The sequence below is a fragment of the Ustilaginoidea virens genome, chromosome 1 (assembly GCF_000687475.1).
Source record: "Ustilaginoidea virens chromosome 1, complete sequence".
In the NCBI taxonomy this organism is placed as follows: Eukaryota; Fungi; Ascomycota; class Sordariomycetes; order Hypocreales; family Clavicipitaceae; genus Ustilaginoidea; species Ustilaginoidea virens.
In genome coordinates, this window is record NC_057316.1 from 488499 (window position 1) to 507023 (window position 18525).

The 18525-nt window shown below is 59.7% G+C and overlaps 10 protein-coding genes across 10 annotated transcripts; 6 read left to right on the forward strand and 4 right to left on the reverse strand.

The window, feature by feature from the left end:
• Window positions 1-1682: 1682 nt before the first annotated feature.
• On the forward strand, window positions 1683-2103 carry UV8b_00091 (uncharacterized protein; the record flags this gene model as incomplete). Its single annotated transcript, XM_043137589.1, has 2 exons — window positions 1683-1790; window positions 1966-2103. The coding sequence occupies 2 exons, from the start codon at window positions 1683-1685 to the stop codon at window positions 2101-2103; spliced, it is 246 nt and encodes an 81-aa protein (XP_042993523.1).
• A 451-nt stretch (window positions 2104-2554) lies between these two features.
• Window positions 2555-3260, forward strand: UV8b_00092 (uncharacterized protein; the record flags this gene model as incomplete). Its single annotated transcript, XM_043137590.1, has 2 exons — window positions 2555-2568; window positions 2663-3260. 2 exons carry the CDS (start codon window positions 2555-2557, stop codon window positions 3258-3260), a joined length of 612 nt encoding a protein of 203 aa, XP_042993524.1.
• A 254-nt stretch (window positions 3261-3514) lies between these two features.
• Window positions 3515-4774, reverse strand: UV8b_00093 (uncharacterized protein; the record flags this gene model as incomplete). The annotated part of the gene is made up of 1 exon (XM_043137591.1): window positions 3515-4774. The coding sequence occupies one exon, from the start codon at window positions 4772-4774 to the stop codon at window positions 3515-3517; it is 1260 nt and encodes a 419-aa protein (XP_042993525.1).
• A 508-nt stretch (window positions 4775-5282) lies between these two features.
• UV8b_00094 (uncharacterized protein) lies at window positions 5283-7009 on the reverse strand (the record flags this gene model as incomplete). The annotated part of the gene is made up of 4 exons (XM_043137592.1): window positions 5283-5739; window positions 5875-5962; window positions 6035-6149; window positions 6236-7009. The coding sequence occupies 4 exons, from the start codon at window positions 7007-7009 to the stop codon at window positions 5283-5285; spliced, it is 1434 nt and encodes a 477-aa protein (XP_042993526.1).
• A 1141-nt stretch (window positions 7010-8150) lies between these two features.
• Window positions 8151-9302, reverse strand: UV8b_00095 (uncharacterized protein; the record flags this gene model as incomplete). The annotated part of the gene is made up of 2 exons (XM_043137593.1): window positions 8151-9003; window positions 9103-9302. The coding sequence occupies 2 exons, from the start codon at window positions 9300-9302 to the stop codon at window positions 8151-8153; spliced, it is 1053 nt and encodes a 350-aa protein (XP_042993527.1).
• An 836-nt stretch (window positions 9303-10138) lies between these two features.
• UV8b_00096 (uncharacterized protein) lies at window positions 10139-10539 on the forward strand (the record flags this gene model as incomplete). Its single annotated transcript, XM_043137594.1, has 2 exons — window positions 10139-10224; window positions 10323-10539. 2 exons carry the CDS (start codon window positions 10139-10141, stop codon window positions 10537-10539), a joined length of 303 nt encoding a protein of 100 aa, XP_042993528.1.
• Window positions 10540-11183: 644 nt separating this feature from the next.
• UV8b_00097 (uncharacterized protein) lies at window positions 11184-11670 on the forward strand (the record flags this gene model as incomplete). Its single annotated transcript, XM_043137595.1, has 3 exons — window positions 11184-11277; window positions 11364-11595; window positions 11652-11670. 3 exons carry the CDS (start codon window positions 11184-11186, stop codon window positions 11668-11670), a joined length of 345 nt encoding a protein of 114 aa, XP_042993529.1.
• Window positions 11671-12704: 1034 nt separating this feature from the next.
• Window positions 12705-13842, reverse strand: UV8b_00098 (uncharacterized protein; the record flags this gene model as incomplete). Its single annotated transcript, XM_043137596.1, has 3 exons — window positions 12705-13097; window positions 13245-13324; window positions 13404-13842. The coding sequence occupies 3 exons, from the start codon at window positions 13840-13842 to the stop codon at window positions 12705-12707; spliced, it is 912 nt and encodes a 303-aa protein (XP_042993530.1).
• A 696-nt stretch (window positions 13843-14538) lies between these two features.
• UV8b_00099 (uncharacterized protein) lies at window positions 14539-14947 on the forward strand (the record flags this gene model as incomplete). The annotated part of the gene is made up of 2 exons (XM_043137597.1): window positions 14539-14671; window positions 14775-14947. The coding sequence occupies 2 exons, from the start codon at window positions 14539-14541 to the stop codon at window positions 14945-14947; spliced, it is 306 nt and encodes a 101-aa protein (XP_042993531.1).
• A 1545-nt stretch (window positions 14948-16492) lies between these two features.
• UV8b_00100 (uncharacterized protein) lies at window positions 16493-18342 on the forward strand (the record flags this gene model as incomplete). The annotated part of the gene is made up of 2 exons (XM_043137598.1): window positions 16493-17541; window positions 17706-18342. The coding sequence occupies 2 exons, from the start codon at window positions 16493-16495 to the stop codon at window positions 18340-18342; spliced, it is 1686 nt and encodes a 561-aa protein (XP_042993532.1).
• Window positions 18343-18525: the final 183 nt, after the last annotated feature.

Genomic DNA, 18525 nt, shown 5'->3' on the forward strand with positions numbered 1-18525 from the left:
GGGCACGGCGTTGCTCAGTACGGAGTATCCGTATGTAGACGAGACGCCGACACGGGACGCCAGGGGCTTGAGCTCCCAAAGGGGCCTAGTGGCAGGGCCTGCCAAGGCAAGGGCAAACAGGCACGCGGGAATAGGGGAATGCTGTACTACTCCGTAAAGGCCAGTGCCCTGCCCTGCCTGCCTGTTGGTTGGTCAGGCCGGGGCGAAACCGGCGTTTGCTCAGCTCAGCGCGGTGACCAACCAGCCTGATGGGTGCCGGGGAGAAGGCGGGCAAAGTACATACATGTACATATGTGTCGACATGTACTCCGTACTCCGTAGGGAGACCTGATTTGCCAGCTGATGCGGCGCTTGAGGACAAAGCCCAGCACATCAAAACCAGCCTTGACCGACAGGCAGAGGCAAAAAACGCAGTACGTCCGTACCGAGTAAGCTTATCCTATTGTCCGACATGCCAACCTGAAACATGGACACTTAATCTCGCGGACAGGCGAATGAGGGGCCGGGGTCAACCTTGCCCGGACCAGCGCTCCCATGCCATGCCAAAGGGGGGGTTTCAAGGACCCAGCATAGGAGGCAGGTACTCCGTAACTCACTAACCAGAGGAATAAGAGTCACAGTACGTCCGTACAGAATATTCACGGGGGCCTCGCACGACGACCTCATCACTGCATCTGCCGTGATACATAGGGGCAAGCTAAATGGCAAAAGCGTGCCCTAGTCCCTACTAAGCGGCGATGAATGCTGGCTGCGGGAGGCAGCTACTTCGCACGAGAGATCCATTTGCCTAGGTACCTAAGGTACTGCGACGTATCCATCGCAGCCAGTACAGCCCTGGCCAATTGTCGAGGGCCATGTCCAAAAGCTAATCGAATGCTACGGTAATAGCAGCGGCAGTCGTTGCAAGTGGCCTGTTGCAGTCTGTTGGAATAGACGGCCAGCTGGCCGTGAGACCGCCCGGATGCTCAGCCAGTGCCATTGACGGCTGCCACGCCTGCCACGCCTGCCTGTGCCAGCGGCATAGCCCCGCCACAGACGACGCGTACACTGCCCACCGACACTGTGCACTGACACTGTACACTGCAACAAGCAGGGTGAGGCGGCACGCGAGCAAGGCTCCCTCGCAACGGCAACACAGCGAATGAGAATCATGCCTCAATGGCAGAACGCAAGATGCCGAACAATACATTAGGAGCTGCGGGCGTAGATCTGCGGCTCATACAACATGCATGAATACCAGGTAGGACGCCCCATCAACATCAACTGGATGTTCCTCGCACCACAGGACGTGATGGCGGCGGGGTGAAGTGGGGCCTTGACCAAAATGGCAATTGACGGCGTAGAAACAGGGAAGGCGGACTGGAGGCAGCGCGCATTCATTTAGCAGACGTCATCATCGCCCACGACGTCGACCCTCGTCACTGGCCGCGCCAGCGCAGCGGCAACGTCAAACTGTTTGCCGTCGCCGTTGAGAAGCCCCAGCTGGCCGCCAACTAAACCGCCTGCGAATCAACCAGAAACGCAACTGAACCTCATCAACCACTGCCCCAACTCCCAGATCCAACGACAGCAACAGCAACAGCAACAGCAACAGCAACAGCAACAGCAACAGCAACAGCAACAGCAACAGCAACAGCAACAGCAACAGCAACAGCAACAGCAACAGCAACAACCCCGTCGCCATGCCTCTCGTCGTCCCCGGCGTCACCACCAGCTCCAACAGCGAGACTGAAAAGTGGCAGAACAAGCTGGTCGGCAAGAAACTCTCCGACGGCGAGCACGACGAAACCGTAAGCCCCATCCTCCATTATCCATCATCCTCATCCATCATCCATCATCCATCATCCATCATCCATCATCCATTTTCCATCATCCTCATCCATTATCCATCATCCATCATCCATCATCCGTCAGGAACCCTTGGCTGGCCCGCGTGCTGACAAACCACCCCTGGTACATATATAGAACTTTTGCGTCAAGGACCTGCCCGAGGAGCACCGCGTCATCGCGCCGGGCCAGCTGGTGACGCGGGACTTGAAGGAGAACCGGCTGAACATTCACCTGGCGGACGATGGCACGGTGACGCATGTGGAGCGCGGATGAGGTGGCCGACGGCTGCTGTTCTCGCTTGTATATCTGTTTCTGCTTTCTGTTTTTCTGTTTTCATCTTGATTCCGGTCTTGCGTCCGGGTCTGGTGAATACGGCAAGGTGTCTGGCTGCTGTAACTTGGCTTACCTTGTATGAATGAAAGCATTTGCGTATATACTGTATTCGCACTGTATGCTTCTCTTGAAAGACGCCGCCCCGCCATGCTGGAGTGGGGCCACCACAACTGCGGGGCATCATCGTCGTCGGAGCTGTCGTCGTGACAATATGCAACGCAACTTCTTTTGCCCCTCCAGATTCTCAGGCTCGGGCTCGGCTTCGACTTTGGCTTCAACTTTCCCTTTGCCGCTACAGCCTGCCCGCCGCCCCGTCGCCTTTTTTGTCCCGACGCGAAAAAAAAACAAACAAAGAAAAAAACACCCCGTCGACCAGCACACGCCGCCCGCCATGTTCAAAAAGGAGTGAGCGAGCCATCCCCCATCCCCCATCCCCCATCCCCCATCCACCGCATGAAACATATCCCCAAACTAAACTAACCAACCCCCCGCCGAGCAGCATCTCCCCCGCGCCCAAGCAGAAGCTCAAGTCGTCCGTCCAGCGATCCCTCCGCCAGTCCCTGCTGGCCACGTACCCCCTGCTGACGCCGCACATCGACGAGATCCTGCCCAAGAAGGCGTCCCTGTCGAGCATGAAGCTGCCCGACCGCAACACCCTGTACGTCGTGGACGCGGAGCCCCTCTTCTACCAGCAGGACACGGCGGCGCTGCTCCCCCACCTGCGCCTCGTGCACAAGTTCCCGCACGGCTTCCCGACGATCCGCATCGACCGCGGGGCCATCCGCTTCGTGCTGTCGGGCGCGACCCTCATGGCCCCCGGGCTGACGTCCCCGGGCGGCAGGCTGCCCGCCGAGGGGGCGGCCGCGCGCCTCGACGAGGGCGCCGAGATGGACCAGCGGGCCGACGCGGACGGCCGCTGGAGCAGGGAGCTGCAGCGGGGGGAGCCGGTGGTGATTGTGGCCGAGGGCAAGGAGGAGGCCTGCGCCGTGGGCCTGCTGCTCACGGGGACGGAGGAGGTCAAGGCCAAGGGCAAGGGGCCGGTCGTGGGGGACGCCCATTTCCTGGGGGACGGGCTGTGGAACCTTGCGCTGGATTGAGGGGCCCGGGGGGGTTCTTACGGCGACCGAGGTTATCGCCTCGTGGCTGGATTCTGCTCGTCGGATTCTTGCAGGGTATACTTCAAGATGCATGAAACAGATGCCGGCGAGGGGGGGGGGCAAAGCAAGAAACAACCGCAGCCAACGCTTCCTACGACGCTTCACACTGATGACGAGGTGTTGTCGACGTGTTCCCGTGGACGCGTTCCGTATCCTCTGCAGCGTACGCACTGATCCCCATGACAATGCTTCCTTCACTCCTTCTTGCGCGCCCGCATTTCCGCATACTGCTGCTGGTGCTTCTCCCACGCCGCCCTCCCCACCTCATCCTTGCGCCGCTCGATAAACCCGCGCACCCTGTCCATGACGAAGAAGCCTTCCGCGTCCCTCAGCTCCTCGTCCGGCACTACCCCGTACCCCGTGTCGCCCTGCGTGATGATCTTGTTCAGAGCCCTGATCTGGCACCCCCGGAACAAGGCGGCGGCGGCGGCGGCGGCGGCGGCGGCGGCCCTCCCGCCCCCCCCGTCCTTATTGTGATCCGGCTGCGGAATCGCCCCCTTGACGAGGTCCCTCAAGACGACCTGGCGCTGCCGCTGCAGGAGCATCTCCTTCCTGCGGGCGACAAACTCCGCCTCGACGCGGAACAGGGCCATGGCCTCGCGCGCGATTTCCGCCCTCGACGGCGGCGGCGGCGGCGGCGGCTCCCGCAGGAAGAGCTGCCGGCGCCGGCACTCGGGGATGAAGTCGTCGATCCACGCCCGGAAAGCGGGCCGCTTGTTCATGCGTTTCCGGTCGGTGGGCTGGAGGCTGTCGCGGTCCGGCGGCCCCGGCGGGGGCACGCGAAACACGCGGCACCGCGCCGCGTACGCAAACATGTCGCGCGGGGAGGCAAACGGCCCGTCCCAGTGCTCGCCGAGCGGCAGGCCCAGGAAGCGCAGGACCTCTGCCGGCTCCGAGGTCAGGAAGACGCTGGCCCGCGCCTTGTCGAAGGCCTCGACCTCGGGGATCCGCAGCCACAGGGCGGCGTCGTCGACCGTCAGCCCGTACGGCCGAATGGTCGAGCCGACAATGCTCCACAGGTCGCCGTGGGCGTGCTTGAACAGGATCCACTGCAGCTCCTCCAGCGTCGCGCAGATGCGCACGTCGATCTGGACGTGCCTCGGCGGGTCTGTCTCGTCGTCGTCGTCGTCGCCGCCGCCCGGCAGGCCCGGCGGCCAGGGGATGGCGAGGTTAAAGGTGGATGCGCCGCCGGCGATGACGTCGGTTGCGCCGAGCGACGCGGCAATGTGCTCTAGCTGCCGCGCCGTGTCGAGGCCCTGCTGCCAGGGCCAGGCGACGAGGATGTCAACGTCGCCGTGGTCTTGCTTGCCGGGCGCCTCGATCGGGGATGCCACGCACATGTAGCGCTGCCGGAGGATGTCGTGGCAGCGCGCCTTGACGTGCTGGTAGACGGGCGGGGGCATGCGGGGCGTGAAGAGCGGCTTGTCGCGCGACGCGAAGGCTCGGCCGCCCATGGCTGCAGTGTGGGCTGGGGGGATGACGATCGGGGGCTGGGCTGGCTTTGCTGGGTTGGTGATGTGGTTGTCGTCGATGATGAGTGGGCGCGGCGGGCCGCAAGCGGGTTGGCGGATGATGGGAGGACGCCGTCATGGCATGCGAGTGCGATTGGAAAACAAAGAGCGCTTTGTGATGGGGTTGACGGAGGTGGTGGTACAGGTAGAGCGTGCTGTCGGCGGCTGGGAGCTGTGAGTCATGACGGTTGCTGTTTCTCTGCTCGGGTTCGCTTGCCAACGTCATGATTGACCTTTTTGCTAGGCAGCCGATGGATGAAGCAACAAGACGTGGGTTTTTTTTTTTTTTTTTTTTTTTTTTTTTTACCCAAAAGCCGCCAAACAAGAAGACTCGACATGAGAATGCGAGGAAAAGAGCCCAATAAAAAGAAAAAAAAAAGAAAAAAAACGAAAGAAAAAAGAAAGAAAGAAAGAAAGAAAAAGAAGGGACTGCACAAAACAGACAGCCGCATCAGCCGCTCTCCCAATCTGCCTCCATGCTGCGCTGCCGGTAAAACTCGCCAACCCACCTCCTCATCGTCTCCAGAACCTCGCCCATGACCTTGCCGCCCTCGGCGCTGGCTTCCGCGTTCGCCATGTTAAAGTCGTTGCAGTGCGCCGCCCCGGGGAGCACCCACACCGGCGCCTCCTCGGTCGACCGCAACGGACCGCCGGGCCGGTAGTCGGAGGACACGGATGCCGATCTCCACGGGTCATGCTGCCCGTTCACCCACATCAGTCTCGTCGTGTTGCCCACCGCGTCCCAGCCGCCGGTCCACTCGTTGAAACGCTCGACCGTGCGGCCGGCGTCCAGACCGACGCGGCCGGGGAATCTGTCGCGGCACTGCTGGCGTCGGTAGTCGAGGTTGAAAAACTTGGACACGAGGCGAAAGGCGTCCTGCGGCCCTGAAACCTGCGCCCACTCGAGCCTGCGTGAGGGCCGGGGGGGGGGGGGGGGGGGGGGGGGGGGGGGGGCAAACCTAGTCGTTAGTGTCCGTGCTACAACGTCGGCTCCCGTCATGCTCCCAGTCTGCTGCCGTGCCCAGCGCGGGACAAACACTTACGGTTCGTTGCAGAGAAGCCACAGCCACTGTCGGTTGTAGCTGTTGTTGACGGCAACCTGGCTGTCGGCCGGCGCGGGGGTGTCGTTCCCTGTCAAACGACGCAGGGTCAGAGAAGAGCTGGGAGGGAACATGCAGACCTAGCACATGGTTCCTTACATACGTGAGGAGGGGCCGTCTCTGCTCCGAGACCACTTCATGTACCCGGCCAGGGCCTTGTCCGTGCCGACGCCTTCCGGGCCGGGAACACTGCCGTCCTCGTTGGCAGGTACAACATTCTAAAGGGAGCGCGATCAACAACGATGACCAGCGCGATCAAGCTTGGGGAGAAAAGAAAGAAAAGAAAAGAAAAGCGCTCCTTTACCTCGAGGTAGTCACAGAACCTATACACCGGGTTCACCACGCCGTTGTCGTGAAGCTCCGTGTCCTGCCACCTCAGCAGAGGCTGCGCAATCCAGTCGCCAAACACATCGTTTCTCACCGTGCCGTCAAAGCCAAAGTCCGTCTTCAGGGCCGCCTGCGCCTCCTCGGTCCCGTTGGACAGGACGCCGTCAATGTGCTCGACGGCCTTGCGCAGGTCACGGCTGCAGTTTGCGGGCAGGGCCTCCTGGATGGGCTGGAAGTACTGCCAGAAGTCCGAGATGGCCTGCACGGGGGCGCACGAGCTGTAATACGCCCAAAAGGTGCCGGGGGCGAACCTCTGGACCCAGTAGGCGAGGGAGCCGGCGTAGGAGCAGCCGGCCAGGACCCACGGCGCCCTCCCCGGGCCGGAAGCGCCGCCTTTGTCAAAGGGCAGCTGGACGTTGCGGGCAAAGTAGACGAGGTCCTGGACGGAGTTGTTTACGCTGAGGTACCGCAGGTTCGGCAGGGTCAGGTCCTGGAACGGCGCGCTGTCGCCGTAGTACCGGTGCTGCAGGGAGATGACGGCCGCGCTGTTGGCCTTGCCGAACCTGCCGGGCAGGGCCGTGTCCAGGACGAGCCCGCTGGTGTCGTGGGCTTCCTGCGGCGCGCTGACGATGATGGGCGAGCCGGGGCCGGCGTAGAACTCGGTGTTGTACCAGTACAGCTGGGAAAAGCTGCCGAGGCCGGGGTTGCTGTGGTCGATGAGTTGCTGAAAAGTGGCATTGAGGAGGTGCATATCTACTTGCGCATCTGTCTCGGTTGCCCAAGGCCAGGGGGGGCGCAGACAATGAATGCATCGTGAGGTAATGGCGATGGCGTGTTCTATAAATACAGGCCGCGGCTCGTTGAAGGTCGTTTGGACACGCGAGCAGCCCTGGTCCAAGCATTCTTTCTGCTTTGCTCCAACGGAACGGCACGGCACGGCACGGCACGGCTTGACATGGTATCAAGCTTCAAACGAGCGCAGCTGTGAGCCCAAGCATTCCGCCGCCTGACGGGCGTGCCTGGCCAGGCATGGCCGAGGAGGAAGGAAGGGATCACTAGACGGAAGAAGCTGGCCCCTTTACGAATCTCGACGCTTCGACGCGGACTACGCACGCGACTGGGCTTCCGTCTCGGTTTGGGCTTTTGCTTGATTCGCCGAGGGTGTTGAAACGCGCGTGGGCAGACGTCGGCCGGCGAGTAGAGCAATGTCTAGGCGGGGACCAGTGGGAGTCTCGGAGCTCGCGAGGCGATATGAAAGGAAATCCTTTTTTGGCCTTTGTTGGACGTGAACATGGTACCAGGGTGGCCGGGGCGAACCCAGGTGCATTGCATTGTTAAGGCGGCGGGAAGTAAAGAGACGGGAAAGAAAAAAGAAAGAAAAAGGAAAGAAAAGAGACGATGCAGTCAGTGCAGAGGGGGTTAGTCGGGACTCGGAAGAATGTAGGTCAGAGGGAACCGCGCTAGCCCGCTTGGGCAGCCTTCTTTTTCTTCAATTTCTTTTCTTTTCTTTTTTTTTTTTTTTTTTGCTCTGCCTTTTCTTTACTTATTTTGATATTTTTTCCCTTCTTTTTAAACCCTTTCCTCTCCCATTCCTTCTGTCGACGACCTCTGCGTGCGGCAAAAAAAAAAAAAAAAAGACACGCAGAATCATGCTCATAAACCGAGCCGTCCACCAGCCAGCTTTTTGACAGCATCGTCCGTCCCGACAGAGACGTGAATGGGGCAGACGAGGGACCGTGCGAAATGCATCCAACATGTAGAGCTACGAGCAGAACAACTACGATACCTTGCATACAGATTGGCCCCCAAGTGACAATGCCGCCTCATGGACAACAAACCCGAGAACACACCCCCCCCCCTGGATTCCGCAGACGCCCGCCCAAATAATTGCGTCAACCGTCCACGTCGGGATACGCATTCAGAGCCAGCTGCCCCCCCAGGTGCGCGTACAGGACGTTGCCCACAATGGCGCCCTTTCGAATCTCGCCCATCAAACCGGCCAGGCTCTTGCCCTCGTACACGGGATCCGTGATGAAGGCCTCGGTCCGCGCGCCAAACCTGATGGCCTCGAGCGTCCCCCCGTCGGGCAGCCCGTACACGCCGGCGTTGTACTCGTCCAGCAGGACGACGTCGGCGGGCGCGACGTCCCCCTCGGACAAGCCGATCCTGGCGGCCGTGCGCCTGGCGATGCGGAGGACCTGGTCCGCCGTCTGGGCGGGCCTGCCGGACGCGTCGATGCCCACGACCCTGCGGGGGCGCGAGCCCAGCGTCTGCGCGAGCTTGAAGCCGGCCACCATGCCGGCCAGGGTGGACCCCGTGACGGCGCACACGACGACGGTGTCGAAGAAGAGGCCCATGTGGCGCTCCTGGGCCTCGACCTCGAAGGCCCAGCGCGCGAAGCCCAGCCCGCCGAGGGGGTGGTCCGAGGCCCCCGCGGGGATGTAGTAGGGGCGGCCGCCGCGGGCCTCGATGCCGGCCCGCAGCTCCGCCAGGGTGGGCTTGTGCTCGATGCCAAAGGGCGAGGGGTCGAGGCGCACCTCGGCGCCCATGAGGCGCGAGAGCTGGATGTTGCCGACGCGGTCGTAGCCCGGGCCGGGGGCGGGCACCCAGTGCTCCTGCACGGTGGCGGCCCTGAGGCCGAGGTGGGCGGCCACGGCGGCCACCTGGCGCGTGTGGTTGGACTGCACGCCTCCGACGGAGACGAGGGTGTCGCAGCCCTGGGAGAGGGCTTCCGAGGCGAGGTATCTTGCGGGTTGGGTGTCGGTCTGCGTCAGCTGCCTTGCCTTGCCTTGCCTTGCCTTGCCAAGAGGGGCGGGCGGGCAAAAAAGACGGGAATCAACCTACTCCAGCTTGCGGGTCTTGTTGCCGCCAAAGGCCAGGCCCGAGTTGCAGTCCTCTCGCTTGGCGTAGATGTTGGCGGTTCCGCCGAGGGCCTCGGACATGCGCGGCAGGTGCTGGATGGGCGAGGGCCCGAAGAGCAGCGGCTCGCGGGGGATGCTGGCAAACGGCTCGGGGAGGGTGACGGCGACGGCGACGGCGGCCATGGCGAAGCTGGACGGACGGCCTTTTGCCTTGAGGTCATCCGCACGACGACACCACGGGGGGGGGGAAGGGGGACAGACGCAGGTATAAGTAACATTGCTGGCGGGCACGACGAGCTGGCCGCAAACATCAAACTAGCCGGTTGACGCCAATAGCCGTTGTCGGCGCCCCGTCGGTCGGCTCAAGTCCGCTGTGGGCGGGGCCGGCAGCTGGCGGCTGGCGGCAGGCGGCAGGCGCAGCAGCGGCCTGGCCTGGCCTGGACTGGACTGGACTGGACGCGCCGGCATCCTAGCAGGGGCAGCTAGCTTGAGGCTGGCTGGGGGCCACTGGCTGTTTCACGTCAACTACGGAGCACTGTACTGTACTGTACTGTACTGCAGCGCTGACCCAGGCTGCTTCGTGCATCCCAGCCGCAGCCAAGACTGAGCGCTGGGCCATGCCTGCACTGCACTGCACTGCACTGCACTGCACTGCACTGCGCGTGTGCAGCTAGGCGCCCAACCCCACCCCTCCCCCGCCCACGAGCCCATTTCCGCGGGGTCCCAGCCGAGTACTCCGTATTTGATCCACGATCCATCTATCGCAGCATATACAGTATATTTGTACCCAATCAAGTCGCACATCGTGTGGCGTCACACTGTTGGTGCAACACCATCATCCTCCGTGCCATTATCCCATTGGGCAAGGAACCGGAACCCGCAGTTACCAGACAGCCCCGTCCTGCGGCAAATAAAAACGGCTGGGCCGCCCACGGCTCACGGCCAAACCATCGACTCCAGGACATCATCCATCCATCCCCATACCCAATCCCCCATCCCCCATCCCGCCATCTTCCGCCATGGCCTCCATCACCATCCTCTACCCGACCGGCCCTGCCTTCGACCTCGAGTACTACATCCAGACGCACATGCCCCTCGCCGCCGCGTAAGTCAGATTCCTAACCCCCCCTCCCCCCCCCCCCAGCCTCAGGGCCGCCAAGCAGCTCGCCAGGCCAGCTTACCGGGCTTTCCCCCCGCAACCAGGTCGTGGAAGCAGCTCGGCCTGCGCGGCTGGGAAGTCGTCCAGTTCGTCGAGGGGCCGTACCAAATCCAGTGCATCCTCAGATTCGACAGCCTCGCCGCGTGGGAGGCCGCCTCGACGGGGCCCGTGTTTGAGAACTTGGTGGCCGATATTCCCAGGTTCACGGCTGCGCAGCCGCTCATAATCAGCGGGGAGTCCAGGGCTTCTGACAAGTTTTGACGCGTGGCCGATGGCTGCGTCGTCGAGTGCCGTGCGTGTGGGGATTGCGTCGCGGTGAGGCAAGGGGGGCGTTTGTTCCTAGTTTTGTCTTGCGTGCCTGTGCCTAGGCATACAGTATATATAGGCAGGAAATCGTTGCGTTGGCGAAGCCACGTCATGCTCAGTCAAGTCTTGCTGTGCCGTCGTGCGTGTTTCTTCGCCTTGAAGCTGCTCGGTCGGAGAGTCGGTCCCCATCCCATCGTGTCATTTGTGCGCGCCAAGCTTTCCCGACCTGCAGGGTCTGGTCTGGTCTTGTGCCGTTACGAGGAAGAAGGGAAGGCTATCTGCAGAGTCTGTAGAATAATGTGCCTCAGGCCTGTTGGCAAAAAAAAGTCGATGTGGCTGGCTGAGCCGCTTACAAGCCAGCGCCACTCGGTATCGGGTTCCTGCCCGATTGGGCAAGCAGCCGACACGTGTGGTTTCGGAGGTTATTTAATCCGAAGCAGATGGAACTGCAACATCTCCATGCAGCCAAAGTTGGACAAACAAGAAAAAAAAAAGAAGAAAAGAGTGGAAAAGAGTAGAAAAGACCAGAAAAGACCAGAAAAGACCAGAAAAGACCACGCCCCAAAACGCCAGCATTGCGGTCGCAGCATTCCGGCAACATGACCGTGCAGTTCTGCAGCGACTGCGGAAACCTGCTTCCCAGCTCGCAGGATCGCCAAGTCAAGTGCGACTGCTGCGCCAAGCTGTGCAAGAGTACGTTTATTGTTTGTTTCCCGCCTCGCGTTCATCCTCCCTGCCCTGCCCTGCCCTGCCCTGCCCTGCTGACGCAAACGGCCCAGACACGCTGCTCGGCAGCGTCAGCTTCTCCTCCACGAGCGACTTCCCCTCCGAGCTGCGCAACAAGCGCATCATCAACATGCCGAAACAGCTCTCCGCGCAGGACACCTGGTCCCGGACCGACGTGAAATGCCGCGAGTGCGGCGCCGAGGAGGTCCAGTACACCGCGCTGCAGCTGCGCAGCGCCGACGAGGGCACCACCATGTTTTACTCGTGCCCCAAGTGCTCGGCAAGGTGAGTGGCGGGCCGTTTGCGCGTTTGCCGTGTGGAAGATGCTCACCGCGCCGCAGGTGGAACGAGAACAACTGAATCAAGGCTGGGCTGGCCGCTGGGATGGAATGGGATGGGATGGGATGGGATGGTGCGCTGCGGTTTTCGCAGAGTGCGCGAGCTTCACTTGGCGAACGTAACAGCCCGCGGGTTGTTTCTGCCTGGCCCCCTGTTTTTTCCCGTGCCGACGTTGGGTCGGTCCGCGCATTCGACACCTTTGCGACTACCATTTTCTGCGTTGCGTATCTGGTCTGGGCCGCCAACGCATCGCAGGTTCGGTCCTACCACCCAGTTCACCCAGGTAATCGCGTCCCAAGACAACCGCGCCATCCAGCTCGTCGCTGCTAATTTCTCAGTGCTGGCAAGGCTTGCTCGTCTGCGCGGGGGGGGGGGATGGGTTTATTACGCACGCACCGTTGGAGATTGCCAAGATCTTTTTCTGGTGGTGACGCTGCCGAATCGAATCCGGCAATCACAACCTGCCACGAGAAGGACAGGACCTGTGAATGGAGCCCTTGTACTAGGATGAAAATACAGCGCAGGTGTAGGAATGAGCGTTGCCAAGTATTGTAGAGCCATTGCAGGATAGGGAGGGCCAGCTTAGCATATAATTCGGAATGATAGCGCTGGTAACGTGCCAAGGGTCCTAGCCTGCTAGCTACGTCATCTATTCACAGTCGACATCTTCAGACCCCAGGCCTTCGGAGAATATCAAGTCTGCATGTGGTCGGGCAAGTTGGCCAACAGGAGCCCGTGCGTACCTGGTAAAACGCTTCGAATCTACCCCGTACATCCATCCCTGGTTGTGCTATGTAGGTACGCAGTAGATGGGTACATGTGAGGCTACGAGGGCGCATCCCTATATCCCTGTTAATTTAGCAGCCTGGGAGGAAAGGTCCAGTCTCCTGCCGCGCAGGACCAACCTGCCGAGTACATCGGCTACGATACCACACGCATAAAACGCACGCACCCCTTTACCGACTTCTTCCTAAGCCGCGTGCTCCGTCCTCCTCCGCTCTACACGCCAAAGCGTCATCATCATCATCATCATCGTCGTCGTCATAAACACGTCGTTACATCATATGAAACACGGCAGCAAGAGCAGCGGGCAACGCAACAAAGAGGCCGCTGCTCGCAATGTTCAGGACGTTGGCGACACTGACTGCGCGCGTCGTTGTGGCAGCAGGGCTGCTTGTTCCAACAGCTGTGCCGGAAGGGCTGCTGCTCGAGCTGGTCGCCGCAGCTGTGGCAGGCTGCGACGCGCTGGCATTGAGACTTGCCCCGGTATTGGAATCCTGGTACTTCTCGACGAGGAACTTGGCAATCTCGGTGCCGTATCGAGGCAGGTACTGACCATGCGTGGCAGTGTCGTTTCCGCTGTCGCAATAAACGTCGCCCGTGTCACACCACGAGGCTATTATTTTGGAGTATCGGAGGCAGCTGTCGGAATTGCTGCGGGGGAAGATCTACAAGAACGCGTCAGGTCCAGGCTTGCCCGTGCCATGTATGCCCCTGGCGTGCGAAACAGGGGAGAGAAGAAGAAGAAGAACAATAACAAGAAAGCAGCCAGCAGGGATGACCCAATGTCGACTGCACCAGTATGCCTTACTTACACCGTTTCTCGTGCTCGTTCCTCTGTCGTAGGTGATATTGGCAATGTGGGTGGGGTCGCCAAAAAGCACAACGGCAACAACTGTACCGGTCGGCAGTCAGCAGAGCAGTTATGCGTGGACGCTTGTCACGACCCGGTCAAGGAAACTGTCTCGTCTCACCATGGTTGTCGATATCCGCCGGAGAGATCGGCTCAGTCTTTGCAAATCCCTTTTCGTCCGAGCCACACAGGGTATCCAGCGTTAACTGGGCTCCTTGGGAATAACCCATGAGCGCAATCTTGTCGTCTGGGCAAGACTTGACATGTTCTGTGATGAGATCGGCGAGGCTCCTGGTGCCGTTGGCCACAGAGAGAGCGTAGGCCGGATCGGAGAAGGAGGCCGGATAATCCAGGGCGACAACCTTGCTGTCCTTGATCTGCTCCTTGATCTGGCGGCCGATAATGGTGCCAGCAGCACCAATCCCGGCCGCCTCGCCGGTTCCTCTGGCGGAAATGAGGTAAAGGCCTTTGGCGCAACCCTGCGCGCTGTCACCGGGTTCAGGCGCGGGGACGGTGGCGCGGGCAGCGAGAAGCGCAACTGGAAGAAGTATGTGCTTCATCGTGAGCTGTATTTGATGATGCTGTGTGCAAGTCACCGCGGGTGTTTTTTTTTTTTCCCCTTCTTCTTCTTCTTTTTTTTCCGGAGGCAGTTTCGGTGGAGTAATCGAGCCAAGGTCCGTCAAAGTTGATGAAAGCCAGGCCGAATTACGCTACTGCGGTGGAAAAAACCCATGCGATGATGTCTTTAATTTTCTTTTCGAAATGTACACAACGATGCCAAAATCGAACCGCCAACCGCTTAAAGAGTTTATAACGAAGGGATGAAGGGGAAATAAGAGACGAAAAGGTAGAGAGAGGTAAGCCAGGGCGGAGAGAGGCAGGCTAGTGCAAAAGGACCAGCTTGGCCTCCACATAAGCTCCCAATCCTTCTTGGCCGAGCCGACACGCTGAGTTACATTCGTATAGTAGTGTGTGGGCGGCTCTGTTGAGAAAAGAAATGGGACGTCGCGATAAACCCACCCTGGCGACCAGCAGACGAGTCACGATCCCGTCCGAGACATTTTCCCCCGAGATGGCGGCGGTTGGCGTCAGCCTGTGCTAGTGCCGGCGCCACTACTGGCTAGCGTTAGCTTGATCCGGATTCCAAACAATCCGACGACATGGGCTGGCGTCTTGCGTCGAGTCGGGGAATGTTTTTTGCTCCCAGTGCCTCTTTGATGCCTTTACTGGCAGGCCCCGGACGGTGACTCGGCGTCATGATTGCTCCGCCGCGGGTGGAGTGGTCGTACTGGGCCCAGTTTCTCGAGATCCAGACGTTGCGCCACGGTGGTACAACCTTGGCTTTTGGGAGGGGGACACGGATATGCAGGGCCGTTTCCGTGGTTGCGGGTTGGTATTTATGTTGGTAGTCAGTCTCTCCGGGTTACCATGCAAATAAGATTCAGCATTGCAGCGTTGGTCCCGCTGACATTGACAGGTGATGGATGACAAGGTGGGCCGTCGGCGCCACGGCACGGCCTGGACGGCACCATGGCCCTAGACGCCGCCCTCCACCGTCAGCAGCCTCTGCAGTCTCAGGCCTCGTCAGAAATGGATGGAACCCTGCGCAATGCCGTCAGCATCCGGGATCCGCGCAAATCACCACCAGCTGGCCGAATTCCCTAGGTCGTCGAGGATTGTGTGGCCGCAGTTGATTTCTCGGTGGCTATAATTAGTAGTGTAGGGTCCAACGTTGCACATCCCACATGTTCGGCAACCAGTCTCTACCCATATTCCATATTCGGGGCCAAGTGTTCGGATGCTGTCTGAGGTTGGAGAACGAGAAGACTCAAGGTTGCCGATGTCCTGGGTTGCGACGCAGGCTGCTTTGCATGGATAGCATTGTGGCAGCGGCGCTGCGGGTAGCTGATGGCATTTCTTGTTGCAAATGCGGCCCGCGTGAACAGTGCATCAACCCACGGATGGGAAACGCCATGGCTCTGTTTTGATTTGAGAAGGGCAGTCTGGCGTGGCAGATATGGGCATCGGGTTCTTGCAAGCGATATCGGTGAGCGTTGGGCTTGAACGCATTATGCGTAGAGAATTTTGTCCATGTGGCGGGAAAAAGCAGAAAATGCTTGTCTTCTGTGCCGTGAATGGGCGTTTCAATTTTTCCTGCTGATGGGTGTTGAGCTATGGCATCCAGAAGCTGTCGTATTTTTGTAGCAGTCGGCAAGGTGCAGAATTTGGAATCGGATGGGAGGTATTCTGATGGCTGACGGCAAGAAGAGATGTTCGTCCGCGCTGCTTAACGCAAACAGCATCTAGTCACAATCTCGCTGGTGCCAGATATCCATCCGCATCTCTCAAGGAAACACGACCTGCCGACCTGCCGACCTGCTGGCTGGGGGGTTTGGCGCTGTCAATATCCTGTTGCCAGCTGCCGACCAGATGCACAGCAGTCGAATCTCATGAGTCATGCATGACAATGCCTGGCTGGCCCAGGCAGGTGCAACCGGCCGAGTCTGCTGCGATAAATGCTCCAGACCGCGCGACTCCCTCCGTACCTGAGCCGGCACTTGTGTAACTCGACTCCCCTGCATCAACCCGCATGCATGCATCTATCCGTCCATCCATCCGTCCATCCATCAATCCATTAATCCATCAATCCATCAATCCATCCATCCATCGCCGTTCTCAAAATTCGCACGTGCTTTTCTATCGATTTTCCGGGGAGCAAGTAAAAAATGACTACCAAGACACCATCCCCCGCCAAGTTGCCTCCTCATTCCCAAAATGGGACCTCGACCCATCTATTTGTGGTGGACTGGAGTCACTGGACTGGCCCAGCGACGCCGCAGCCTCCACCAGCTGTTCCTCGGCAAACCGCGGACATTTTACCTCCCAACTAGGGGCAACATCTAGACACCCTTGGGTCAATGTCAATCGGCCAGTTTTCATGCGTATTCTACTGCCCGAATACGGCAAGCGACGGGTTTTGGTCCTGTAAAAGAAGTTGACGCATAGCGCATTCATCAACAGGACTCGTGCTCGAAACATGCTGTTCAAGCTCCACTTCGATTGGATATTTGTTGTGGGGAATAAGTCGTCGATTTATAATCTTTTGTGCCGGTAGGGCGTCTGGCACTTGGATGATGGAGTATCTTAACCCCTGCCAACTGTTGCTCGGAAGAAGCATTCTTCAGCGACGGAAACCCTCCTTGCCAAATCATGGAGGAGAAGCGTGACATGACGGAAACCCCGGCGGCAAGACTAACGCCGCCTTTGCCGGTCCTCGACCGAGATGACGGCCCCGGGGGAGGGACAGGCAGCGGAGATGATTCCGCAGAATTCATGGACAAGGCGACCATTGAGCGACTCGGTCGCCAACGCCCAGACCTGCTTCCCGGTTGTTTCGCAGAGGCTTTCTTCGTCTTCACAGTCGTCATGTCCATGATGATTGGCGAATACTTCATCAGCGGCTTCAACGTTGTGCTTCCCCCCATCGCCGACGCCCTCCGCATTCCCGCCTCGTCAAGGACGTGGCCCGCCGGCGTGACAAACCTCACTACCGCGGCGCTTCTCCAGCCTTTTTCCCGACTATGCAATCTCTACGGCGGCCGCGTCGTCTTCCTCTCCGGCCACCTGTGGCTCCTCATCTGGTCCCTCGTGTGCGGTTTCAGCCAAAACGCCACCATGCTCATCGTCTGTCGTGCCATGCAAGGCGTCGGCTCGGCAGCCTTTCTCCCGGCCGGCCTGGCTATCCTGGGCCAGACCTACCGGCCTGGGCCCCGCAAGAATTTTGTCTTTGCCGTTTACGGAGCGTTTGCTTGCATTGGTTTCTACTTTGGCATCTTTGTCGGCGCCGTGACGGCAGAGTACCTGGACTGGAGATGGTATTTTTGGGTGGGCGCCATTCTCGCTCTCATCGCCGGTGCTTCTGGACTGGCGAGTATTCCCAGACACCTGGACGATGTTGACGAAAACGCCAGGATGGACTGGCTGGGCGTAGTCACCATTGTGCCGGGCCTGGTGCTGGTGGTGTTTGCCTTTACCGACGGGGGCCATGCGCCGGATGGGTGGAAGACTCCGTACGTCTACGTTGCCCTGATACTGGGCATCCTCTTTCTGTTGGCTGCAGTTTATGTGCAGGTCTGGGTGTCGCGTCAGCCGCTGCTTCCTGCAGAGCTGTTCAAAGCCAAGTACATGAAGCGGCTGATGTCGTCGTTGTTTCTGTCGTATGGGGTATTTGGCCTGTTTTTGTTTTACGCTAGTTTCTAGTAAGTGCCCTGTCCCCTCTGTCTTCCTTGCTTTGTTTTATTTTTGGTATTTTTTCTTGTTTTAGAGAAAGGGAGAGACAGAGACACTCCTCTTTTCATCATCCCCAAATTCATCGTCACGTTGAAAGCATGCCTCGGTAAATCATCAACTCACAAACCCCCAGCATCGAGACAGTCATGCACGTCCAGCCAATGCTCGCAGCCGCGTGGTTTACACCCCTCGCCGTCGGCGGCATGATCCTGGCCATAACGGGCGGTCTGGTCCTGCACATGATCCCAAACAAGATGCTCATGGTCTTGTCCAGCCTGGGCTTCATCATGTCTGTGCTGCTCTTTGCGCTCATTCCCGACCCCGCGACGTCGGCCAAGTCCACCGGCTTCCTGTACTGGGCTTACATCTTCCCCGCCATGATATGCGGCACCATCGGCATAGACATTACCTTCAACGTGACCAACATCTTCATCACCACGGCCGTGCCGCGCCGTCACCAGGCCGCCGCGGGAGGCGTCATCAACAGCCTCCTGTATCTCGGCATCGCGTTCTGGCTCGGCATCGCGGAACTCGCCGTTTCGGCCACGGTTCGTCGCGGAGGCGGGCACGAGCACGTGGGCGACCGGGAGCAGTACCGGATCGGGTTTTGGACCGGGCTCGGCCTGGCCGTCGCATCGCTGTGCTTGGTTCTCACCGTCGAGATGGGCTCTGCCGAGGCGAGCATGACGGCGGATGAAAAGGCGGCAATGGAGGCGAGGGAGGCGACAAGTCACGAGCAGGCGCAGCAGGCGCAGCAGCAGCGAAGATGAATTCGACACGGGGAGGGGTGGTTGGTGAATCGGTTGGATTTATTTTTTTTTGTAGTTTTGGTCGCCGGAAGACTTGTTTTGCCTCGACTTTGTTTATCCTGTACAGTCTCGTGGCTCTTCTTTGCCGTCGTTCGTCTTTGCTCCATCGCACGAGGAGAAGCCAACAGAGCCGCGGATACTCTT